This window comes from Ovis aries, chromosome 6, assembly GCF_016772045.2.
Source record: "Ovis aries strain OAR_USU_Benz2616 breed Rambouillet chromosome 6, ARS-UI_Ramb_v3.0, whole genome shotgun sequence".
Taxonomy (NCBI): domain Eukaryota; kingdom Metazoa; phylum Chordata; class Mammalia; order Artiodactyla; family Bovidae; genus Ovis; species Ovis aries.
In genome coordinates, this window is record NC_056059.1 from 22611429 (window position 1) to 22636681 (window position 25253).

General features: G+C 38.3%; 1 protein-coding gene across 6 annotated transcripts in view; it reads right to left on the bottom strand.

Moving 5' to 3' along the window:
- The window catches only part of NFKB1 (nuclear factor kappa B subunit 1), a 125030-nt gene that overhangs the window by 73195 nt on the left and 26582 nt on the right, over positions 1-25253 (bottom strand). The window contains exons 2-5 of one of the 6 annotated variants that reach the window (XM_012179609.5): positions 23924-23969; positions 19861-19936; positions 15503-15540; positions 10850-10948 (exon numbers count right to left, since the gene is read on the bottom strand). In XM_012179609.5, coding sequence (XP_012034999.2) covers positions 10850-10948; positions 15503-15540; positions 19861-19936; positions 23924-23962 — 252 coding nt within the window. In that variant the 5' untranslated portion in view covers positions 23963-23969. Of the gene's footprint in view, positions 1-4725; positions 4744-10849; positions 10949-15502; positions 15544-19860; positions 19937-23923; positions 23970-25253 lie in introns of those variants that run through there. The other 5 variants (XM_027970852.3, XM_042251201.2, XM_042251200.2 and 2 more) reach the window with 5 other exon arrangements.

The window sequence follows — 25253 nt, forward strand, 5'->3', positions numbered from 1 at the left end:
GCTTGACCAACTCACAAGAACTGTTAAATTTTCAGAAAATTTGCAAACCAGTTGACTTTATGTTGATAGCTTGAAAGTGATCACACTGTAAGTATTTACATCAAGAAAATTAACAAATACTACAAATCAGGGTTTTGTTTCGATTTGCTTTTTTTTTCCTGGACAGTCAATTGTTAAGCATTTACTAGGGCACAACTGTATTTAAGGTCCACCATTTACTCAATGGACAGAGATCACAGGAATTATTGTTAGAGAATATTCAAAATACTGGCAAACTTTGCAACTTGAAAGATTTTTAATAATAATGATCCCAGGTGGTACTAGTTGTAAATGTGGGAGACATAAGAGATGTGGGTTTGATCCCCGGGTTGGGAAGATCCCCTGGAGAAGGGAATGGCAACCCACTCCTGCATTCGTGCCTGGAGAATCCCATGGACAGAGGAACCGGATATGCTCCATAGTCCATAGGATTGCCAAGAGGCAGACACGACTGAAGCCGTGCACGCAAGAGATACCGCGGATACATAAGAATATCTCTCCCAGCACATACTGGGCCTAAAATGGTCATTATCCCAGACTTTCGGAGCCACTGCTTTATAAGCTTAATGCCATAAGACACTTGTAATGGGCTGAATATTATCCTCCCTAAATTCAAGTCTACCCAGAACCTCAGAATGTGGTCTTATTTGGAAATGGGGTCTTCACAGAAATAATTAATTAAGATGAGATCAGACTGGATTACGGTGGGGCCTAAACACAATGACTATTGTCTTTATGGGAGAAAAGGAGATTCAGACACAGAAAGACAAAGGGGAAGTCTGGGGAAGACAGAGGCAGAAACTGGAGTGATACCACTACAAGCCAAAGAATGTCAAGGATTGCCAGCAACCACCAGAAGCTACAGAGGCAAGGAAGGCTTCTTCCACAGAGCCTTCAGAGGGAGCCTGGCCCTGCTGACAACTTGATTTTGGACTTCTAGCTTCCAAAACTGTGAGAGAGTAAATGTCTATTGCTTTAAACCACCTAATTTGTGATAATTTGTTATGGCAGCTCTAGGAAACTAAAACAATACTTGTGCAAATTATCAGATGCATAATGCCTAAGAGAACACAGTTAAAGAATCTAAAAAGAATTTGATAAATTCCTTTCTGGCCTCTTGCTACCGATCAATATTTTCATAAGAAATCATGCATAACATTTAAAAGCAAGCTTTTGACATAGCATCTGTTTTCAATCTCCCACCTTCCTAACTTTAGAAAGAAGGACATGGCATAAATAGACTGGAAGCAATATTAATTAGTGAAGTTGTGCTGAAAATAAATTAGTGGACTGGTGAAGCTTTTGTGTAGCTCCATGGTTCCATAAACCAATCAGCAAAACTGTCGTTCAATACTCAAATTAATGTATTTTGGAATACAAAAAATAGAAGCTGACGATCACTTTTAAGTGTTTACTCTGTGCCATACACTAAACAACTCAATTCATACTTATATCCTATGAAGCAGGTATTACTTATCTCAACTTTACAAATGAAGAAACTGAGGCTTGGCCAAGTTAAATATCAATAACACTGTCAATAGATGGCAAAGCTAGGAATCAACATCTTTTCAGCTATGAACTGACTGACTTCAGAGCCAATACTTAAAAAACACCTAAAAGTATGGTCCATAAGCTGCCTGAACTTTACCCTAGACGAGAACCTCTAGGTGCAGAACCAGAAATGTGCAGCTTTCTTATCTCCCTTCAGGACTTCAATTAGACAGCTTTACTCTTTCTTTGTAATCTGTATCTCACCCTTTCTTTCAAGTTTTCCTTCTCTCTGTGCTACAGTCCAGGAAATTACTTCAGTTCTGTTTTTAAATTTGGTAATTCTTTCTCCTGTCTCTAATCTTAACTTTAACTCATTCACTGAGTTAAATCACTTCAGTGATATTTTTAATTTAGAATTCTGATTTTTCCCTTAACAATAGGTCTCAAGTATTTCCCATGTTGTGCAATCCTCATGATTTTTTAAACAGTATTCTATTCCATGGTTACACCATGTTGACCTATTCATTCACCTGTTGTTGTATCTTGTCATTGTATGACATGAGTCCTTAGAAATTATCACAGAATTATCATACTGATGGACCCACAGTGATTTAGCATGAGTGGAGTGGGCCCCTGACATCTCTGCAGTTAAAATATTCTTGGGTGATTCTGATGCATATCCATGGTTGAGAACCACAGATTTAAAGAACCCCTATAATTAATAGTATTCCCATGATGGTGAAGAGTCTGGACTATTAAATCACACTATCTGAACTGAAACCTTGGGCTCCATGCCTCAGACCAGGGTAAGCTTTTTAACTTCTGTGGACTTTGGCTTCCTCATTTACCAAATAAGGATCACAGAACCTACTGCAGTGGGCTGCGATGACTGAATGAGATGATGTAAATAAGCACAGCAAGCCATCCTTACCGTCGTTCTTCTGGGTGGATGGGGACCTAAGGGTGAGAGGCATTATCTGTGAAAGTCTGCAGTCCACCCACACGAGAGCTCGGCGAGGTGAATGGAGACTAGAGGACTCTGGCCTGAAATCCACCTGGCGGGTGAGAGGTTGTGACAGCACGGTAGTTCACAGCCTCAGCTCTAGATCTGCTGACAAGTTGAAACTCGGCTTGTCTGTGGAGGAGGAGGTGTTACACCTTTGGGGGCCATAGTACTTGTGTATGTTCTTTCCTTATCAGGAAGAATTACCAGTATGTGACCTGATGAGAGCTGAATTCTTAAATGTAATGAAAAAAGGCTACCTAATCTTCAACCCCTGGGGCTGGAAGAAGCCATCCGAGATTTGCTTCTGATTAAATAATGGTCCCAGGAACAACCATGAATTTAAGGAAAAGTGGATGAGAGAAAAATGGGAATAGCCAACTAAGGAAGGTCACCAAGGGGTGATGGACCAAAACAGAGCTTAAGGGTCACACTGTCTGTAAATTCAATGAGCCTATTAGGTTAATAGTTACATTTTTACTGTACTCCTAATAGTTACGTTTCACAGCTATGATTTGTGCTAGAAGTTTCTTCTCATGAGTAGCTTTCTCTAGTTCATAATGTAGACTATGACTACATACCATAAATTTAGAGGGCTGTTTTATTTTTTATTTTTTTGTTAATAATTCGAGGAATATTTATTTTTTTAAAAAAGACCCTAAAAGCAGTCATCATGCAACATCCTGAAACATCTTAGAGCTCCGTGCACGCCTGCTCAGTCGCGTCAGTCCTGTCCGACTCTGCCACCCCGTGGACTGTAGCCTGTCAGGCTCCTCCGTCCATGGGATTCTCCAGGCAAGGATATTGGAGTGGGTTGCCGTTTCCTTCTCCAAGAGGGCTGTTTTAAAAACATTCTACAAGGTAATATTTTGTTCTGGAGGCCCAGTGAAAAACTTTTGAAAGAAAAATATCCAGAAGTCTAGGTTATGGTTACACATGGAAGGAGTTCTGTCTGCTTGCCAAGACAGGACCTGACACAGAGTGCTCAATAAATATTTGTTAAATGAACTGTTTTCTCTCTTTTGGCTTCAACCACTAATGGTTAACTTCATGCTTAATCAGCATCTCTGTGGAAGAGCAAGAAAGGAAAAGCAGTGACGCCTACTCCCGTTTAGGGCTATTGCTGCTGTGTGTCCTCGCTTCTCCACCTGATACCCAAAGTGAAGGGAGGCTTTCCTGGGTCTTGTGTTGACCAGCTTTAATTGTTTTCACTCACTAAGAACAGGTAAAAATACAAAAATGTACTTTTTAAAAAGTACAAAACTAAAAAAAAAATTTTTAAGACAGCCTATATATCTTTTTTATTAGCAATTTTTAAAATCAACCACTGTCAGAAAGCTAAGGTGATATGTACTCTGCAGCACTGGTTCTTAACTGTATTTGAATCCTTCCATTTGAAAATCTGATGGAAAGTTATATTTATCTCCCCAGAAATGTGTGTGTGTACACACACACACACACCTACCCACACACACACCCACACCCACGGTTGGCCAAAAAGGTTCATTTGGGGTTTAAAAACCCGAATGAACCTTTTTGGCCAACCCAATAAATTTCTGCATATAAATTAAGAAGCTCCAAATCCCTCTGAAACCAGTAAAAGGGATCCAGGTTACAAAGTGCTTTTCTTCAATATACAGAGCACAGGGCTCTTGGTCTAGGGGATACGGTTATTTTTCCTTTTTAACATATGCAAGTAGTGAACAGCTTAGGGATACTGATGGAAATTTTAATAAATGCTATGAAGGAAGTTTTATGTGCAAACCTAATTGACTATTGGTGATCCTTGTCCCTGTTGTTTTTAGTAACTGAGTCAGATTAAATTATTCAAAACTAGCACTATAAAGAGATACTTAAAATGGCAAACCTCCTAAACCAGACAAGTCCATACAAAGGAAAGGGAGATTACACAAGGATACATGATATCCCTAAATGCCACAAGAGATCAGCCAGTCTTCATCTGACCTTGACAGAAACTTAACATTTAGGATTTTAAAGTGAGAGGCACCGAGAGTGGAGACTTAAGAAGGAAAAAAAAAAAATCGTGGGGGTCAGGGAGACAATAAACATTGTCTGTTGTTGATCTAAACATTTCAATACTTGCCTTCTGCTTAATCTGAAACACTCCGGAAAGAAAACATATGTGAGAACCAGCTTTCAGAAAACATTTGATTAAAAATAGTTACACTTACATCAGCTGTGTTTCAAGTTGTAGTCCACTGCATTTGATATTTATAACTAAAGAGAAAATAAGAATACCGACTGGTCAGCTACTCGTATTTTAGAACCAAGGTCACTGACAGCTTTCTGGTTGGAGTAGGCCAAGCTGGAGGATGTCACATCGGCTGAGGATGGGGGCTTTCTGGCCACTCTGGAAGAGAATCAGTGAGGGTTTCTGAAGCCCCGTGGGGCTGTTCCTCTTGGCAACTTTCCACCTCTGTGAAGAGGAAGGTAGTTTGGTTAATAAAAAAAATAATAATAAAAAAAATCTCATGAATAACTTTCGGGAAAGAGGGAAATGAGCCTTCCCTGGCACTCCTTGCTGAGTCAAAAACAGGCAGTGACAGGCTTGGCCTCGAGGAAGGCACTTGTGCTTTTCTGCCAGCCTCTCCCATCTGGAGCTCCACGATGAAATTAGAACTGAGGAAACTTTAAAGGAGAACTTGGTAGGACTGTAAAATAGATTATTAAATGTTTAACAACAGGAAAGCTTTCCCTTAAAGGGGGCAAGATACATGTTTCCGCATCTCTATTTTCACATATTTATGCAAGTTAGTCTGCATATTCTCCCTAGATTTTCTCTGAATATTATTATTTTCTTCCTGTAGGAGTCAGAATAAATTCCACATTGTCAATGGATAAATTTTATCTGAATAATAAAGAAGAAATCAATCGAATCAAAGTGAAAGTGTTAGTCACTCAGTCATGTCCAACCCTTTGCAACCCCAAGAACTGTAGCCCACCAGGCTCCTCTGTCCATGGAATTCTCCAGGCAAGAATACTGGAGTGGGTTGCCATTTCCTTCTCCAGGGGATCTTCCCCCCGCCAGGGATGGAACCTGGGTCTACCACATTGCAGGCAGATTCTTAACCATCTGAACCACCAAGGGAGCTTCTAATAGAATTAAAGTGAATACTAATCTTCAATGGATCCCAGTCTTAACTCTTATTTGTCCTGAAAAAAAAAAAAAAAAAAGCCACCAGGTATAATAGAAAATTTGAGTTAAAACCAGAAAAAATTTCTATCAGAGATGGAAAGTTCAGAGCAGCAGTGATTTACCTATGAAGAACAGGGAAAAGTGATCAATGGGTGGGGCTTCAGCAATAACTATGTTTTATTTTAGCAAGAGATCAGAAGCAAATATGGTAAAATGTTAATACAGTTGGCCCTCTGTATCTTCAGGTTCCACATTCGTTATTCAACCAACTGCAGATGGAAAAAATATGTTTTAAATTCCAGAAAGTTCCAAAAAGTAAAATAAATTTGCTGCACACTGGTAACTATTTATATAGTATTTACATTGTATGAGGCATTAAAATAATCTGGAGATGGTTTAAAGCATACAGAAGGATGTGCATAGATTATATGCAAATACTGCTGCATTTTATAAAAGGAACTTGAGCGTCCATGAATTATGGCATCTGTGGGGATCCTAGAAACAATCCTCCAGGATACTGAGTGATGACTGTCGCTATTAAATCAGGTAGTGGTATATGGTGTCCTTTACATCAATTTGTAAACGGTCTATACACATGTAATTTTTTTATAATTAAAACAATGTTTTAAAAAGAATGTGAAAACTCTTGAAAGCTAAATAAGCTAAATGGCATCCTCTGACATGAAAGAAACATGCAGAACACCGGATGGCTCAATAGCCCTAATCCTAGAAATAATCTCAACATAGTAAGAGTGTGTCCAAGCCCAGCCTATACCCAGCTTACTGGAAATGGGGTTTTAAGCATGGGACAAAATTCCAGTAGCAAATGGAGAACTGGAGTAGGCTCTTAGAGTTGGTTTTAAAATGGTTTAACTTTAGGTACCATATTTGGACAATCAGCAAGAGACAGACCCAAGCAGGTTATATGTTTACAAGTTCTATAAACCACAGCTAGGGGTCTGCAGCCCCCAAACCACAGCCAGTCCCCATAGCTTTGGGGCTGGCCGTCAGCACTTCACTGCTCCTATGTAAGACCGAGGGCATGCGAACCACCAGTGTTCCAGGGGCCTCTCCAGGACGTGGTATGTTTCCCAGAGGCATGAGGAGAAGAGAAAGAATGAGGCTGGAGGAGAGAGAGGAAGCTAAGAACCTGCAGAGGAGGAAAAGGCAGAGCCTAGAACATTCCACTCTTCAGCCTGAACAAATATACTTTAATAAACATGTATCATATGTAAATTTCAGAAGTATCATTTCCTTCCTGCAGATGTAAATGCTCTCCCTCTGAAGTTCCTGCAGAAATGGGATTTGGGGAAGAGTGTGGGGGCACTGTCCATTACACCTGCCTCTATGGGAAGGGAGGCTGAGGACCACTGCACAGATGTTCTCATTGCTCTCACACAGCGGCTACACAGGTTTACAACCTTGACTGACACCACCTCCACTTTCACTTTCTCTTCTGTAACAGTTTACAACAGAGAACCAACAGAACTCCTATGTTGGGTATGCAGTTACCATAGGATACGGAATGTTTAGGATATGTTTTTTCTTCTCTTTTCTCTCTTTCTCCTTAATATCCAGGCACACTAACTCAGACATTCTAGAAGAAATTATAGAGTCACCATGATCATCATCTTGAAAATAAACATCTAATAATCAGGAAAAGTATATATGTTTGCAAAATAATAGACTTAGGCAAGAACCCGGGTCTCCCGCATTATAGACAGGCACTTTACCATCTGAGCCATCAGGGAAGTCCTCTCATATAACCTATGAGCTACTGTCTTATATAGCAGAAAAGTATGCAAAGAAGAAGGGTTAAGGTTGATTAGACTTTGCATCTAGATCAGTGGTGCTCAAGCCGGGTGATTCTGCCCCCCACCCCAGGACATATGGCGATGTCTGGAGACATTGGTTGTCACAACTATACCGCTGCTATTGGCATCTAGTGGGTATAAGTCAGGGATGCTGCTGAATACCCTCCAATGAACCAGGAAACCTTCCAAAGCATGAAGTCTTCCCACCCAAAACATTAGTAGTGATGAGTGTGAGAAACCCTGATTGAGCTGCATCTGTCACACAACTTCTCTTGCAGCGTCACATGGAGCGGGTGCTTAGTGAACTGCTGCAGACACATGTATGATGGTGACGATCCTCCTGATAGAGACACACACAGAGAAATTCCTTCCTTTGCCTTAATTTTACATGTAGGAGGTATTTATATCCCTTTGTAAACCAAAAGTTCACCCTAACTATCCTTTGTAAAAAAGATTATTAAAAGTGATATTGGAAGAAGAGCTCTGGAAAAACTACCTCGTGATTGACTCTCTCTTCTCCCCATATCAGCTCTTCTGATTAAGAGTTTCTATGATAAATAAGATTACTTCCTTTAACTATTACAAACTTTCAGTGAATGATGACAGGCTAAGAGAACAATGATAGTTTGTAACAGACTCTCTGAACTGCTCTATGTTTTCTTCCAATTGAGTTAAATGCTTAATAAATATATGTTGAATTAGTGAATTAAAAAAAAATTGGGTGAAATAGTGAAGCTGCAGCTGAAGGTCAATAATGACTAATCATACACATTTATATTTTGACTTCCTTAGTATTAGCTGTTTACATATCTAGATTTCCCAATAAGTATTAAACTCCTTGATATATAAACTATGATTTGAGAAGAACATCGAATATCCACTAGGTTGTTTTATTTCTAGACTATTTTGTAAATGTGAGGCATCAACCACTACATGAGAAGGATGTATAAAGGCTGAGCATAATAGTATATATAAAGTTTTTCCACTGGGTAACATATCTATAACAAAGTTACTACTATGTATCTTTTAGTATCAAGAACTGTTACTTAGTTACAAAAGACTACAGCAATACAAGTCAACACTTGACAATATTGTAATTTATATTTGTTTGTACAGAGACAGTCCAGAAAAAAACTCCCAGTTTTACTCTTAATGCTAATTCTTCAGTAATTACAATCATAATCAGTGTCAATGCCCATAATATGTATCACACATATGAACACATACAGTATTTCTATACAGGAGACACAGACACGTGTTAAAAACACGTATTAGATTTGACTCCCTGATATCAGTACCCACTATTCCTGAGCTCCTCTCTCTTGTTGCCCAGAGTTACAATTCTGTGTCTTCTCTTACTGCCATCCTCCCATGTCCTGTTCCCTAGGTCTCTGCTTCCAGTCTCCCAAATGCACATGTTCCACATGACAGTTCAATGAGCAAGAGTCTGCTGTAGGACGACAAGCCACCAGTCCTGTGAGGACCACAAGGCTCCCTTTTAAGAGCCTCAGTTTCCTCACAGGTATTAAGACTTTTTACTTACCAGGGCTGTTATGAGGATAGAAAAGATAATGTATGTAAGTTTCAGTTCAGTTGCTCAGTCGTGTCCAATTCTTTATGACCCTATGAACTGCAGCACTCCAGGCCTCCCTGTCCATCACCAACTCCCAGAGTCCACCCAAACCCATGTCCATTGAGTCGGTGATGCCATCCAACCATCTCATCCTCTGTCGTCCCCTTCTTCTCCCAGCGTCAATCTTTCCCAGCATCAGGGTCTTTTCAAATGAGTCAGCTCTTCGCATCAGGTGGCCAAAATATTGGAGTTTCAGCCTTACCATCAGTCCTTCCAATGAACACCCAGGACTGATCTTCTTTAGGATGGACTGGTTGGATCTCCTTGCAGTCCAAGGGACTCTCAAGAGTCTTTTCCAACACCACAGTTCAAAAGCATCAATTCTTCTGCACTCAGCTTTCTTTACAGTCCAACTCTCACATCCATACATGACCACTGGAAAAACCATAGCCTTGACTAGACGGACCTTTGTTGACAAAGTAATGTCTGCTTTTTAATATGCTGTCTAATTCAGTCATAACTTTCCTTCCAAGGACGAAATGTATGTAAAGCACTTGGCAAATCTTTGGTGCTTAATAAATGCTAATCCCCTTGTTTTATTGCTGTTCTTATTTCCTCATTCAGATTCTAAAGGACCAGAGACCATAAATCTGTGGCTAAACCTGTATTTATCTTGACTAATAATCCTGAACAGGAAACACATCTTTCATTCCACACAAGAGCTCGGATAGGAGACTTAAAATGCAAACACAATGGATAGGACTAATACTACAATATTACTCAAGAGGTAAAGAATCAAGGGCTTTGTTTTGGACCAGAGGTAAGAAATTAGAAAGGCCTGGGCCTAGAAGTGGGCTATGAGGAGACGGAGGAAACAAAATGCAAAGCTGGCAAAACCAAAGACCAATTTCTTTGATATCACAATTTTACTAAAGGTCTGTCTTGTACAAATGAAAATGTTTACAAAAGATGAAACTGCAATATTTGACTGGTTTACCTGCAAAACCGTGAGCAATCAGTCTATTAAACATGACATCACATTACAAAAATAAAAAACCCAAGCTACCTCAGCGGATGATATTCTCAATTAAATACAAAGAAAGAAAAAGAACCTGAAGAAGTAGAAAAAGCTCAGCTAAGCCCACCACAGCATGTCATGAAGCAGTATGTTCCAAGGACCATCATGTGCAGACGAATAGTTGCTCAAGCAGAGGCCCTTTTGGACCACTGAGATACATTTTCTCTTTCAATCTTTAGAAGACGACAAAGCACAGGTCCTTAACAAGTCTGCATTTTGCACAACCAGGTACTGAGGTTCAGAAGTGTTGGATAACTCAGTCAAAGGCACACAGCTGGTAGCAGAGTCTGGATCAGAATTCATGATCTGAGGTATTCTACTATATAATCCACACACTCAGTCATCTGAGTCTTATTTTTTTGCTAGATCTCTAAAGAGCTGAAATTGAGCACTCTTTCAAAGCATTTTACAAGTCTTAGGAAGTATACAACTAAACAAATTTTTAAGATAACCAAGAAATAATAAAAGTTTTGTTAATGTTGAGATAATTTGTACTAAGTGGAAATATTAACAGTTTTAGAATCTGTCACTTCTATTGCTACGAGACACATTTCTACATAAATATTATAAATAATCATGTGAACATTTCAGCTTATAAGCAGAGACATACAGTAGTTATTTAAAGCATTCCTTTCTTTTGCTCTGAGGATACCAAATCTTCCCGAATTCACATGGAAAGACATCACAAACTTACTTTGACCTGAGGGTAGGACTTCTTATTCTTTTCACTAGATGCACCAGGGAGTCCTCCATGGGAGGGGCCTTCACACACATAACGGAAACGAAATCCTCTCTGCAAAGGTGAACACAAGGTGAGCAAGTCTGAGGAATACTTACTAAAAACTTATGGGGACAAAATTACACCCAAATTTTATATTATTGTGTGTATTAGAGGAGACACAATCTGTGAAAGAGGACTGTATATGAGAACCACTTCTCCCCATAACCTTATCATGAATATTGGTGTTAACTGATATTTGGGCCCTGAGCTGTGGCTTAAAAGCCAGGTCCCTGGCCCTGCAGAAGCTCTCCTCCTATGCTATGTGGAGAGTAAACTGCTGCAGACTTTAGGCCTAAGGACTCGACATGCTACAGCTTGCCTGCATCAGAGTTTCCTCATCTCACATTGCTTCTGCCAAGCTCTGAAATTGGCCATATGACTCAAAGTTAAGCTTCTCTGACTCTTATTTAAAGGCATTCCTTTACCTACTCTGATGACAGTTGGTTCAGGAGGGAATACAGAAATGTCTTGTTAAATATACCCCATCAGGGTTACAGAACACCGCCTATGCAAGCCCGCACATCTGATCAGTAACTCTCAACAGTTCAAATGGTAAGAAGTTTCGATTTAGGATTGTTAATACTATCAAGTTCAAGCTGGATATATTAATTGACCTGAAAGAATCCAAACCCAGAGAGTCCCTTTATATATTAACTCAAGAATTTTTATAGACACAGTAATATCAACTAGGAATTAGCAAGAAGCCTTTACTATGTGGGCTGATAAACATATGAGTTCCATGTATTTTTTTTTAATTCAAGTAAGAAGATCAGACCACATTCAAGGTCTATTCCAGTTTTAACATTTTATGACTTAAGAAGCTAACAGTTGTAATTGTGCATATTTGCATACCAAAAATAAAACAAGGACATTTATGAGAATGGCTCTCATCATCATATGAAGGGAGATTTCAACATTTTTCCTGAAAGACTCAGCTTTATAAAGATATCAAACAATTTGTGGTAGTGTTAGTAGTTTATACAGTCTCTTGACCAGATGGTCTTCTGTTTCTCAAATACACCCTTTAACGAAAAGAATATGTTAATATACTTTAAGGAACATTCTCACCTTTCATTTACTTTATTGTGGGACTGACTTCATATAAACAGTGCTAGATCCTTAGGCCCTCAGAAGCTCCGCACACCACTACTTGTTAGTGGGGGCTTTCTATCTTGCACACTGGGTAGTGGAGCTCACTGAATATACAGGTTTTGACGGCTTTGAGCTAATGGATCAATGTAAAATTTCTGCCCTCCTTAGACTGTACTTCATTTCACTATGCCCCGTAGGGTCTTGAAAAACAGCCTGAGAGGTTCAGGGAAAGCACCTGGAATTGTTTCTAAATTCTGTGAGACTTTTCTAATTTCCAAAGAGGACCAGTCTAAAGTATCTTTTATAGGACCAGTGAGACCAGACGTAAATTCCCTAGGGGAGGAAGCTACCTTATGTCACACATGGGTCTGGGGTATATGATCAACTCATTAACTGCTGCTGCTACTGCTAAGTCGCTTCAGTCGTGTCCGACTCTGTGCGACCCCATAGATGGCAGCCCACCAGGGTCCCCCGTCCCTGGGATTCTCCAGGCAAGAACACTGAAGTGGGTTGCCATTTCCTTCTCCAATGCATGAAAGTGAAAAGTGAAAGTGAAGTCGCTCAGTTGTGTCCGACTTTGCGACCCCATGGACTGCAGCCTACCAGGCTCCTCCATCCATGGGATTTTCCAGGCAGGAGTACTGGAGTGGGTTGCCATTGCCTTCTCCAAACTCATTAAAGTGGGACCTAAAAAAACTCTTGAAAAGGGGTCCTTAGGTGACCCCAAACATCAACACCTGGAAAGCCTTCTGAGGTAAGATTAGTGATTTGAAGGTGACTCTCCTTGTTTTGGGAAGCCTGGTGGGCTGCCGTCTATGGGGTCGCACAGAGTCGGACATGACTGAAGCGACTTAGCAGCAGCAGCTCCTCGTTTTGCTTCTCAAAAATTCGAACTAAAAAATAAGTTACAAATTCAGCTCTATACCTTTTATAGTCAAAGGCTGTTAGTGTATTTTCAATAATTAAATGAAATTTCTAAAAGCATGAAAAAGCAACAGTCAGCCTCCAGAACTGGCTAACCATAAAATAGGGATTACTCGACTGCTAATCGGTTTAAACACAACTTCAGCTTTTAAACAATATTAGATAATTAGCACTTAATAATATGCAACAGAACTAGCTACCCTAAAGATTAGTAGTAGTCTATGCTATGACTCATTTCTGTCAAAGCTAGGGAAAATTGTGGCAGAGACTCCAAAGAAAAAAGAAAATTTTTCTAGATTTTATTTTTAAAACAATCAAGTCATTCATTATCTTTAATCATAAAGTTACTTTAGGACAGTTGGAGAAATATATACTTATACTATTATTATATCTTATTGGGAGTGGTGTTCAGTAAAATATGAGTAAAGAGACCTGTCTTAATACCTTGCTTATCATTTGAAAAACAACATATATCATTCATAGTTGGATAAAAGTATCTAAACTTCTATGCAAAGGAATTTATAACCTGAAGATAGAAAATTATCTTTTTTTTTTTTTTAAGGAAACTAGGATGTCTTCAAATGCATAGTCTGGATGCATTTCAGATTCTCAAATTTTGAGATTAAAGGTTTACCAATCCACAGCCATTCATCTCAGTAACTCCACTTGCTTAAAATGAGTCATCAACCTCAAAGGCAAGGCTCCATCCATCCGGTCAGAAAGTCTGACTTCAATACAACCTTCTTACTTTCACTGGAGTCAGACATCACAATATTACAGTTTGGTAAGCAAGCACATTGATTTACTCAGATAAGCTTTAACACATCCACCAACAGTGAATTAAATTTTGAAACTACATAACTCATCCTTCAGATAAATCATAAACGTCAATTTTTCCTTATGACTATTGACCCATAGTAAGAAACTTCATTTTAAAAACCTTATGGTAGTGCTATGCTTATGAAAATGAATATTTGAAAAACACATTTTGCCTAGTATGCAAATAAATTTTAGCTGATTTCTTGGTTTCACGGATTATCCGGAAATTTCCCAGGAGGCCAGGTAACACTGCACAGGATGCTAGGGGATAAACTTCCACTGGGAGCGTCCTTTGAGAAAACTGGTGGCCTCCTGTGAGAACTCACTGATAGGGAATTGGGAATGGACATAAAGCAAAGTCATGTCGGCAGCCTGTGGAGTCAGGGTGTGGCACCTGTGAGCCATGAAAACAATGTCCCAAAGTCTCATATGGTATTCCAGTCCCCACACCAAAAACTTTTATCAAAGGTCAACCTCGTAAGTGTAGTCTATTTGGTCATAGATAAGATACTGATATCCTTTATATTCTGACCAAAACCCAAATACATATGTAATACCATGATTACAGTAACCACATGCATACTTAAAGATCTTGACCTAGTTAGTATTTGTTAAGTGTTACATAATACAAAAATGTTACGCTTACTAGCCTGAGCTACTAAAACCATTTAGGAAAAGTACTGGGTAATATAGCTGCAAGAAAGCAGGCACACGCATCCTCAGTCTCACACGTTTGTGAAAATATGCATATCCAGTCAGAGATCTGCTAGCTTTGTCCTCATTCTGCAGAGGACTATACCATTACTTCATCCCCTAATGACTATGGGAAGATATTAAAGAGTCTCTTCCCGCCTCTTTCATACCACTGGTCCCATCCAATTTCTAATAAATATTTATTTACCCACAGGGACATGGTAGGGAAGCCATTTCAATTCCCAGGTATCCTCTATAAATAACAGTAATAAGAAGAAAGTGAAATCCCAGCGACCGCACAGACTGTAGCCCACCAGGCTCCTCTGTCCATGGAAATCTCCAGGCAAGAATACTGGAGTGGACTGCCATGCCCTCCTCCAGGGGATCTTTCTGACCCAGGGATCAAACTCTAGTCTCCCACATTGCAGGCACGTTCTTTACTGTCTGAGCCGCCAGGGAAGGGCCTGATAAAATAAAATGCTCCTCTCCTGACTCCAAAGAGGCTAGATCTAAAGTTAACACCCGAGAGAACTTGACTGTCTATTCTAGGACTTTATCTATACTCCACTGGTACTTTTAGTATCTTAGGTTACATGTGCCAAATAGCAAAGGCGGTAGCTCCTAAGGATGGAGAAAGACTCAGAAGTACTGACGTGCAGGGACATGGTGGAAGCACCTGACTCAGTGTATATGAATTGTGTGTATGTGTATTTCCTCGCACATGAAAACAAGTGGAGATAACCTACATCTCTTCTAGGAGTGGCTGGTAAGTCAAAGTGTTGGAGATCATGGGATACCATGGATCAATACTTAAGTTTTATAGAACTATGTACTGAGGTTCAGGACACTCTAAACAATGACTAAGAGAAGAGGAAAGCGGATGATAAAGTTGTTACATAATTTGGCAGGTTGTTGATCTTCCAGATAAGCTACTTCCTTTGTAAAATTCATTTACTATTTTATTCAGTGCTGGAGGTATTATTAAGACTTATGGATCTAACAATTAAAGAGAAAGTCCCACCCCTTTTATCTTCTTACCTGTTTAGGTTGCTCTAATATTTGAAGGTATGGGCCATCTGCTAAAAACAAAACAACAAACAGAAACCAAAAGAAACTGTGAGGCTTCTCAAATTTGGTAAAAAAAAAAAATATATATATATATATATGTGTATATATATACAAAGCAAGTAAAAAAATTGATTATGTTTTTAAACAGAGGCTTCAAATAAATGTTTTAGCTAAAATTCCACAAGGCATATCTTCTTTTGACTATTAAATTTATCCTTATTTAGTAACAGTTTTACACCATCAGAGAGAACCATACCATCTAGACATCTGTTCAGTGGTGATGGCACCTCGCAGAACGCAACAAAAGGCGTGACGTCTGGCAAGAATTAAGACGTCAACAACCTTCACAATCATGTCTACTAACAAAGCATTTTTAATAATGACACAAATACCAATTAAAAGCAACAACCACTTCCTGGTCACTGTGAAATTTTCTTTTGCCATCACATCATCACACTGACTTCCATTCACAAGAAAATGTGCCTAATATGAAATTACAAGAGGCTGAGCCGGCAACCTACACGTGTGAAACACACAGATGATGATCTCAGGCTCTCTGCTTTTCCTTACACCAAGTTTGGGTTCCCGGTCAATACCTGAATCCACAAGTGCTGCCCTCATTCCCTAACTGGCTAGCTTGTTCCTCCTCTCTCCCATGTTTAATTTGGTCCATCAGACATGGTAGATTCTTCTTATTAACTCATAGCTTTTGATGTCTGGGTAAAATTTTTGAATATTGTACTTTCATATAAACTCTGTTCCAAAATAAGCATTTTATAAAATTCTGAAAATAATTTAGATGGATGTATACCAACTAATAAGAACGAAGATTACTAGAAGCTTAATGATAGCCTGACTATACCTGAGTTTAGAAACTCAAAGAAAAATCAAAACCTCTGACAGTATAAATACAAATTTATTCAATATGATAAAGTCCCTAAGCTTCCCAGCTGGTTTGTATGTCATGTTAAAAGTATAATAACCCATAGGCTCTGTGATACACAGAGGCTCATAGTGTTTCTCACTTGTTTGAATGTAAATTTAAATGGTACTAAAAAAATTCTAGGAGGATGCTTCTGTGTCCATTTCAATCTTCACTGTCTCTAGACCAGAAGTTCAAGACTTATTATTTTAGATAAATAAATTTACGAAGAAGAGCTAAACTTTCAGGTTGAAATTAAAAATAAACTATAACTTGAGATGATTTATTTTTATTTTCAGCACTATGATGAATCAGGATAAGGCAGAGAACTGTAGGAAACTAAGGTATAATTATTTCCTGTTATTATTCAATAAGTTTACAAGGAAGTCAGTTGAAAAACAACTGAATTTGAGCTGAAACATACACAAGAAAAGAAAAAGGGTAGGGACTGAGCAATGCTATAGAATTTAGGTAAATTATCTTCCTTTTTTTGTCTGAAATTAGTTCCTAGACATATTCAACTATTTTTTAGAAAAGAAACTGTTAGAACTTTAAAATTCCAAAAAAAATGACTAGAATTTAATTTCTAAGGAGATAAAACTGATTAGAAACATAAATATTTTCACATTAATAAGGTCTATACAACGTTTCAACAAATCTACTCATAAACATTCTCTCCAGAGAACTAAATGAACATATGAAGAAGAAAAGTCTTTAAGAAAGCAGCATTTGACAACAAGGTCCTACTATATAGCATAGGGAACTACATTCAATATCCTGTGATAAACCAAAATGGAAAAGAATATGAAAAAATGTATACATATGTATAACTGAATCACTTTGCTGTAGAGCAGAAATTAACACAACACTGTAAATCAAATATACTTAAGCAAAAAAAAAATGAAGCAACATTTGGATATCATGGAAAATACAGAGGAATTGGAGCACATTTATATCAGACTTCAAGTCTCTCCCTTCTTAGTAACTCTTCGAAAAATACTTGAAATTTTGTTATTATTTTTGCTGTATGGTTTAATTTCCTCTAAATACATGAAATACTAAGGCTTGGTAATTCTATTAGTGAAAAGGGACCATTTTTCTCTTTCAGGAAATACACTCAAACGTTAAATCAACTAGAAAATGAGATTTGCTATGCAAATATTTGCTTTAATGCCAATTTTCTTTGGCTGCATTTCCATGCCATGAATTGACACCCTACTGTGTAGAGTAATTTAAATTACCGCATGATGTTACAGACCTAGCAGTTGTGCCATAACTCGTAGAGTTTTCAACAAGTAGCATGGTTTTAGATTTCAAGAAATAGAGAAGATAAAACAGTTCATATGAAAATTACAAGTTAATATTGGTTTATATAACCTCTCTATTCCTTTAAAATGTGAATAAAACCTCCACAAATCTTGGTTTATAAAAAACTGAACTCTGCCACTGCAATGCAGAGGGAACGTGTATGTGACAATAAAAAATGATGAGGTAATAACTGGAGAATACAATTTTGAGGTATAGCTGTATAAGTTTTTCTAATGTTGTATGCATGCCAAGTTGCTTCAGTCATGTCTGATTCTTTGCAATTCCATGGACTGTAGCCCGCCAGGCTCCTCTATTCATGGGATTAACCAGGCAAGAATACTGGAGTGGGTTGCCATGCCTTCCTCTAGGGGATCTTCCTGATCTAGGGATCGAACCAGCATTGGCAGGCAAGTTCTTTACACCGACTGCCACCTGGGAAGCCTTTTTCTAATGTTATGGCTAAATAATTCCTACAACATGAAACTTTGACTACAGAATATTTACTGAGCTGGTTCTTTTGATAACCGTATTTCTATCTCCATAAGTTTGAGGAAATAAAAACATTAGGAAATCTTTTGCATCAGGATACTGTTTGGCATCTATAAGCCATTAAATGGAAAAGTATATGTTTCCTGAAGGCAGTAACTTTTATGTTTTCAATAAAGCATCAAAACCAAGAAAAAGACTTTGATCCCCAGAATAAGAAGTTCACAGAAAACACAGAAGCTACCAAGACATTTAGTTGTTCACAGGAAGCTGATCTAGAGCTTATTTTGGACAACTGAGGACATCTCAGCTATGATCTGTGGGGTAAAGAAAGGCCTCAGCAATACACTTAGTGAAGCTAATGAAGCTGAAGATTTAGCAGATTTATTTTTTCCCCTTGCATGAACTTCTAGAAATAATAGATGTAAAAATGCAAAAAAAAAAAAAAACACCTGATTTAAAAAATGAACAGTAAGTACAAAGTAACAACAGCAATTTTAAATGACAATGATACAAACCGCACAAAGTCTCCCATTGAGGATAAGCAAGTCCATGGTAAATAGAATATCTGATGTACTTCAGTAATTACAAAACTCTCTTTTATACAACTTCCAAAATTTACTCACACAGCTTTTGAACATCTGTTAAGTCCCTCTGGAGATGTGAGGAATACATAAAAAGAGCTATCACAGCAAGCTTACATAAAAAGCAATAAAAACAGAGACTGATTTTTAAAAAATCATTCATTTTTTTTAAAAAAATCAACTTCTTGATGGGGCTAATTAACAGTCATGTTAAGAGGATAGATGATTATTATGAGTTTATCCAACTGGTCAGAACATAAAGCAAGAACTTTTTTAAAAAGATAATTTTTCTACTAAGATGATTTTTATGACTTTTGTACAATTTATGTTCCCGGTGTGTGGTATATTAGCTGGCACTCAATAGGTACTCAAGTAAGTGTTTTGGGAATACATCTGAGACTTGAGACTGCCTCATGTGCCTGGGGCAAAGGAAACAGGAGTTACAAAGACCCCAGAGATACCAAGATTGGGTGAAAGGAAAAAAAATCCCACACAGTAAAAAAGTTCCTTTTGAGCTGTGCTAGCAGATATTAGCAACAATTATCAGTATACAATGGGTTGCTGCTGCTGCTAAGTTGCTTCACTCGTGTCTGACTCCATGTGACCCCATAGATGGCAGCCCACCAGGTTCCCCCAACCCTGGGATTCTCCAGGCAAGAACACTGGAGTGGGTTGCCATTTCCTTCTCCAATGCATGAAAGTGAAAAGTGAAAGTCAAGTCGCTCCGTCGTGTCCAATTCTTAGCAATCCCACAGACCACAGCCTACCAGGCTCCTCTGTCCATGGGATTTTCCAGGCAAGAGTATTGGAGTGGGTTGCCATTGCCTTCTCCGATACAATGGGTAACTGGAATCAAACATGTTTGTGCAAATGTAGTCCAAAAAAGTATACTGAAAACTGACTTTTAAAACATAAATCACCATTTCCTTTCTAGGTAACTCACTGACTTCATAAAAGAGTGTATAAAAAATCAAATTTTAGAAAAAGCAAAAGCAAAATGATAGGCAAGAGATGAAGAATTTTCTTACCTGTTGGCAGTGGCATCTCCGGTTGAAATAATTCTGGACTAAACATTGTATGATTCAGAGGATCCAGATGAAACATCTACAAAAAGGAAAATTTAAATATTTCAATCATTACTTTCCCACCACTGTATTAAAAACTTGAAAAACCTAAAACTTAATTATAGGAACAAAAACTAAAAACAAAAACCTGAAAATATTTCAAAGCAGAATTTTAAAAATATGCTCAGGAAACCTAACTAAGTTCTCGTGTGTATAGAACTTTACATGGGGTTGGGCTATGGTTGTGTGACAAAGGGATTTCAGAAGAACAACCCAGATGTGCAGTCCATGGAGATAAGGACCTAGTGTAGTGTGCTTACTAGTATATCTGCAGGGTCCAGTGTATATTTGAGTAGGTACTTAAATATTTGTTGAATAAATGATTTAAAGCTTTTACTCTCTTAGCAATATAAACATGAGAATATAATCCTAGAAATCTGTATTTCTTTTATAATGGAAAATAAACTCCTCCTCTAGCATCCAACTGCAAATCCTGAAAGATTCAGACAGTGAGAGCCTTGGAACAATTTATAGAAAAATTCAGAATATAACTTAGTCCAAAAAGCAGATTAACTGAGCACTGAGCTCCCTCATCTTTTTTTTTTCATCTTTATTTACCTAGTATAATGAAAATACCTGGAATTTAGTGGGTTTGATATGCTGAATAACAGCTCCCCCAAGGACACCCACATCCCAACCCCTAGAACCTGGAATGCTGTCTCCTATAGCAAAAGGGATTTTACAAATGAATACAGAGATGGGAAGATTAGTCTGAATTATCCAGGACGGGCCTGATAGAGGGATGCAAGAGATCAAAGTGAATGGTAGGAGATGTAACAATGGAAATAGGAGGCTAAAGTGATGGAAGGGGTTGGGTCACAGGCCAAAAAAGGCAAGCAGCCTCTAGATGTTCAAAAAGGTAAGGAAAACTTTCAGAAGGAATACAGCTCTGCCAAACCTTGATTATGGACTTCTGACCTCTAGACTGTAAGATAATTAACTTGTGTTTTTTAAGTTGCTAAATTTGTGGCAATTGGTTACAGGAGCACCAGAAAATCAATACAGTGGGTAAACAACATATTGTGATTGAATTATAACCTATCTTGAAATGTTACTAAAAATGACTTATCCCAAGAGTAACATTTCCTTCCTACTTAGTTCATTCAGGATTTAAAATTTGTATTTCTGAGTTTCGTATTTCAGTCTAAATAAGTCATCTATGAAATGTCTGCGGACAGCACAGAAATCAAACACACTTTAGTTTTTATAATACACTAGTTAGTCAGTAAATGTGCTGGATCAGGCATTAAAAATAAACACCAACATTTCACTCCTTTTCTTTACTAGTATATTGTTGGACATTCTTGGGTACCTAAGAATCTATCAATAGTATGTCTAGTTAAAATCAAGACTAAGAAACACAGTGTTTAAACAAAGAACACTTCAGATCCAGTCGTGAGGTATGCAAATTTTCAACTGAGGAGCAATAAATGTGTTTCACATCAATGCTCAGGAGTAAAGTTCATCTACACTATTCACTGTTTGCTGAAAGGGAAATAAAGGAATGAAAAAACGTGTTGTTATAAAAATGGGCCCCATCCTATAGCGAGAATTTACCAGTCTCAGAGCAGAAAAGATGATCTAGCAGAACAAAAACCTTTCCTGTGGTCCTGCGGGAAATGGCTGGTTAAAGGGCAAAACTCTGATCTCAGGAGAGCACAGCCCCACTTCAGACAAGGAGAGCAAAGCAGGGGTATCTGCTGCAGCTTACATGTGCATTAGGTCAGGGGTGGGGAGTAAACCCCCGAACACATTAAAATACTGAGGATCTCACTGAAGACATATAAACTTTAGGAAATATAAATTATTAATCTTGAGACAAGGGGGAAAAAACTCAAACTTCAAGGACCTCTCTCTTTAAAAATGGAAATATCAGAACATGTCCCCACCTCTGGTGCTGACAAAAATGCCCACAAAGAAAAGCTTTCGAAATTACAATTTTCAGCAGGTTTTACTCTTGTGTGGCATAAAGGACTGTCTCTTGCTGATAGGATTTCCTGTGCATAGACAGGAAAGCATGGTTTAAAACCAAGCCAACCAACCCTAATGCTGGTTAGTGTTTGCCTTTGTTAGAGACAGCATATTAAAAGTGAAAGGTAAAGCACAGGTTTTTGATAATATGAGTAGCCAAATGTTTGTCATGCTGTAATCAGAGAAAACGCTGCTAGATTTATCTGTATCATTTATACAATAAAATTCAAAAGCAGCATCTTAATATGAAAAGCAATGCATACTCATTCTTTCTAAATCAATGAGAACATTATGAAGAGTAATGAATGTGACATAAGTATTTTATTTAAAGAAGTAATACTAGATCCCTCAAAAAATATTTCACTTTTGGCTTTCTGACTGATTCTTCGCATGCATAAATTTGGGAAATACTTTTTTTTTTAAATGTGGCTAAAGTGTGAAATGATTATGAAATTTGGACCAGATGTCCTGGTACCCACTGCTCCCTCTCTTTGCCTAGCCTAGCAAACTACACATTTCAAATATCTGCTTACACAGACTGCCTTTGGAACGTCTGCATAACCATGCCCTTCTTCCCTCTCGACATCTGTGTCCTGTTGCACGCAGACTACTACTACAGTGTTCATCACCACAGGGAAACTATTCATGTCTCTGTCCCTCCTACTAGAAAAACGGCAGCGTCCTGAAATGCGTCACATTTTTGTACCCTTCCTTAGCCAGTGTTCTGGTACATAGTGATGTCTCAATAAATAGATCATGAGTGAATACATGGCACTATTTTAAATACCCTTAATATTGCCATTGCAATTACCCTAGAGTCTGAAAATTGCTTCCAAATGGTTCATTACATATATATATGCACACATACACACACACTATACATAAATTCCTTTCTGTGTGTGTACACACATATATATATGTATAGAGCAAAATATTAACAACCAATAAAGATTTGCTGGACTATTCAACATTTCTATAGGCTTGAAATTGAAATTTTTCAAGTTATGACATTAGGAGAAAAAAAAAATGACACTAGTATCCTTTTATAATTGCTAATATAATTGTAATGAACAGTTCCATGTCCCCAAAGCACATTCACTGCCCATTAAGTCTTTTAAACACCCCTGTATGTGAGCATGGGGTGTGGTGGGGGTGGGGATGCTAAGTGATTCCTCAAGTTTTAAGAGCAGTCAGCACTTAGTTAAGATCTTTGAATTCTAACTCCTTTTCACTATACCAATCTGCCTCCTCATTAGATGAGTTTTATTTTATTTTTTTTAAGATGAGTTTTAAATAAATACTTTGGCCTCCCCCCAAAATGATATGTTCAAGTCCTAACTCTTACTACCTGTGGATGTGACCTTACTTAAAAAACAGGGTCTTTGCAGATGTGATCAAGTTGAGATGAGGTCATCCTGAAGAATGGGCCCTCGATCCACTGCCTGATACTTTTATAAGAGAAAAGAGCGGGGAGGTTTGAGTATCTCCATACCCAAATCTCCATACAGAGGAGACAAAGAGAAGAAGGAATGTGCTGGAGAGGAGCAGCTCCAAGCCAAGGAATGCCAAGGACTTCCAGTAACCACCAGAAGCTAGGAGACAAGCACAGGTTCTCCTTCAGAACTTCCAGAACTAACCAGTCCTGTTGTCATCTTGCTTTTGAATTGCTTGCCTCCAGAACTGAGAGGGAATATATATCTGTTGTTTTAAGTCACCCAGTTTGTGGTAATGTTACAGCAGCCCCAACAAACTTAGTAGCTATCATTTGACCAGTAGCATGTATAACTTTCACGCTACAAGAGTGTGACAGCAGGGATACTGTTGTTTTACATGGCATGTCCTCGAAGACCTTATGTAAATGCTCTAAGACCTTATGTAAATAGACAAGAAAAACAGTTTAAAAGAAATTTTTTACCTCTTTTAAGAGTTTTGCTGATAGTTACTGTTGTTTATACTGTTGTTGTAAAATTATTAGCAAGATTATTATACTACTTACTTGCTCATGTCCTCCCAAATATGGGTCGTCTTCTGCCATTCTGGAGCTGTGCATCAAAAGAATACAAAACCGAACTGTTAAGACTGGAATAAACCTTAAAAATTCCACTATGAAGGAGTAAACTGTATTATTTCAGTAAGACCAAATATAACCTTCCCCCCACCCCTTTTTTTTAAAGACCTTAGGAGGAAATACTGTGTAGTTCCTCTTGGGAATCTAAGTCTAACAGTAGAAAGATTGCATAATCAAGGAATTACCACTTACGCATAACCCACAACGCTTATGCCAACCTCACAACAGTGTCCTGGAGTTTGGTACAGCTAGCCTTCATCCTCGGTACAGAAATCATGCCATTAGATTTCTTAGAGGCCATTTCTTTTTGTTACCATCCAGACTTCAAAGATTCACTGAGCTCTTTGTGTAGGTTATTTTCCAACCCTTCATGAATTCTGTCATGGTCCTGGAACTATCTCCCCACTTTCTACATGCCACTTGAGTTGAGAAACTCAGAGGGAGTCATTTGGCTGTCGGAGGGCTGGTCAGTGCTTTGTACAGCACGAGGGAAGGACAGCCGCAGTGTGCAGTGCGCTGTCCTCTAGAACTCTCTGCTGTTTCAGGCCACTTCCTCTCACTGTCAGAGCAGTACAGAAACACTGATATGAAGTGTGCAATCAAAAGGCATGAACATAGGAGCCTTTATTATCAAGGCTAGAGTCTCAGATTTACTCAACCCAGCCAGATGTCAATACATCAAAGGCCCTAGACATCTTCTATTACCCAAAGGTCCTGACAAAAATGAAGAGCCACATGACCAGATTTAAAAAGTGTTTAAAATCACACATCATTTTGGATTTTCGTAAGAAGTACTCATCATTATTTTAAACATGTATAGGTTAACTTTAGTTAACTGTAGTTAAAATTACTTAGACCAAATTTTACATATATTCCCTGAAAAAATTAGAAGATTTAAAAACACACAGTTGAAAGTAAGTATTAATTTGAGGCTAATTTTTCTCTTTTTCTTCATGAAGTCTATAAAGCATTCAAGGGCACTTGAGATGGGCACTGCCCTAAAGCTGTCTGCAGCCCACTAGAATCTGTCCTCTCCTTTCCCACAGTAATAGACTTGTAGCTGGAAACACACTCAGTCAGAGTATACCCCATATGCCTGTGGAGTTAGGGACGGTCATCTGAAGAAACGCTTGCCAGTGGCATGTCAGAACTATTTACTGTGTGCCATTTCCAGGTCTGGGCTTAAAGCTCTTGACATCCTTCCTCCGTGTTTTTGTTTCTTCTCTTTCCCACTGTGGCTTCTGCCACCTACATAATG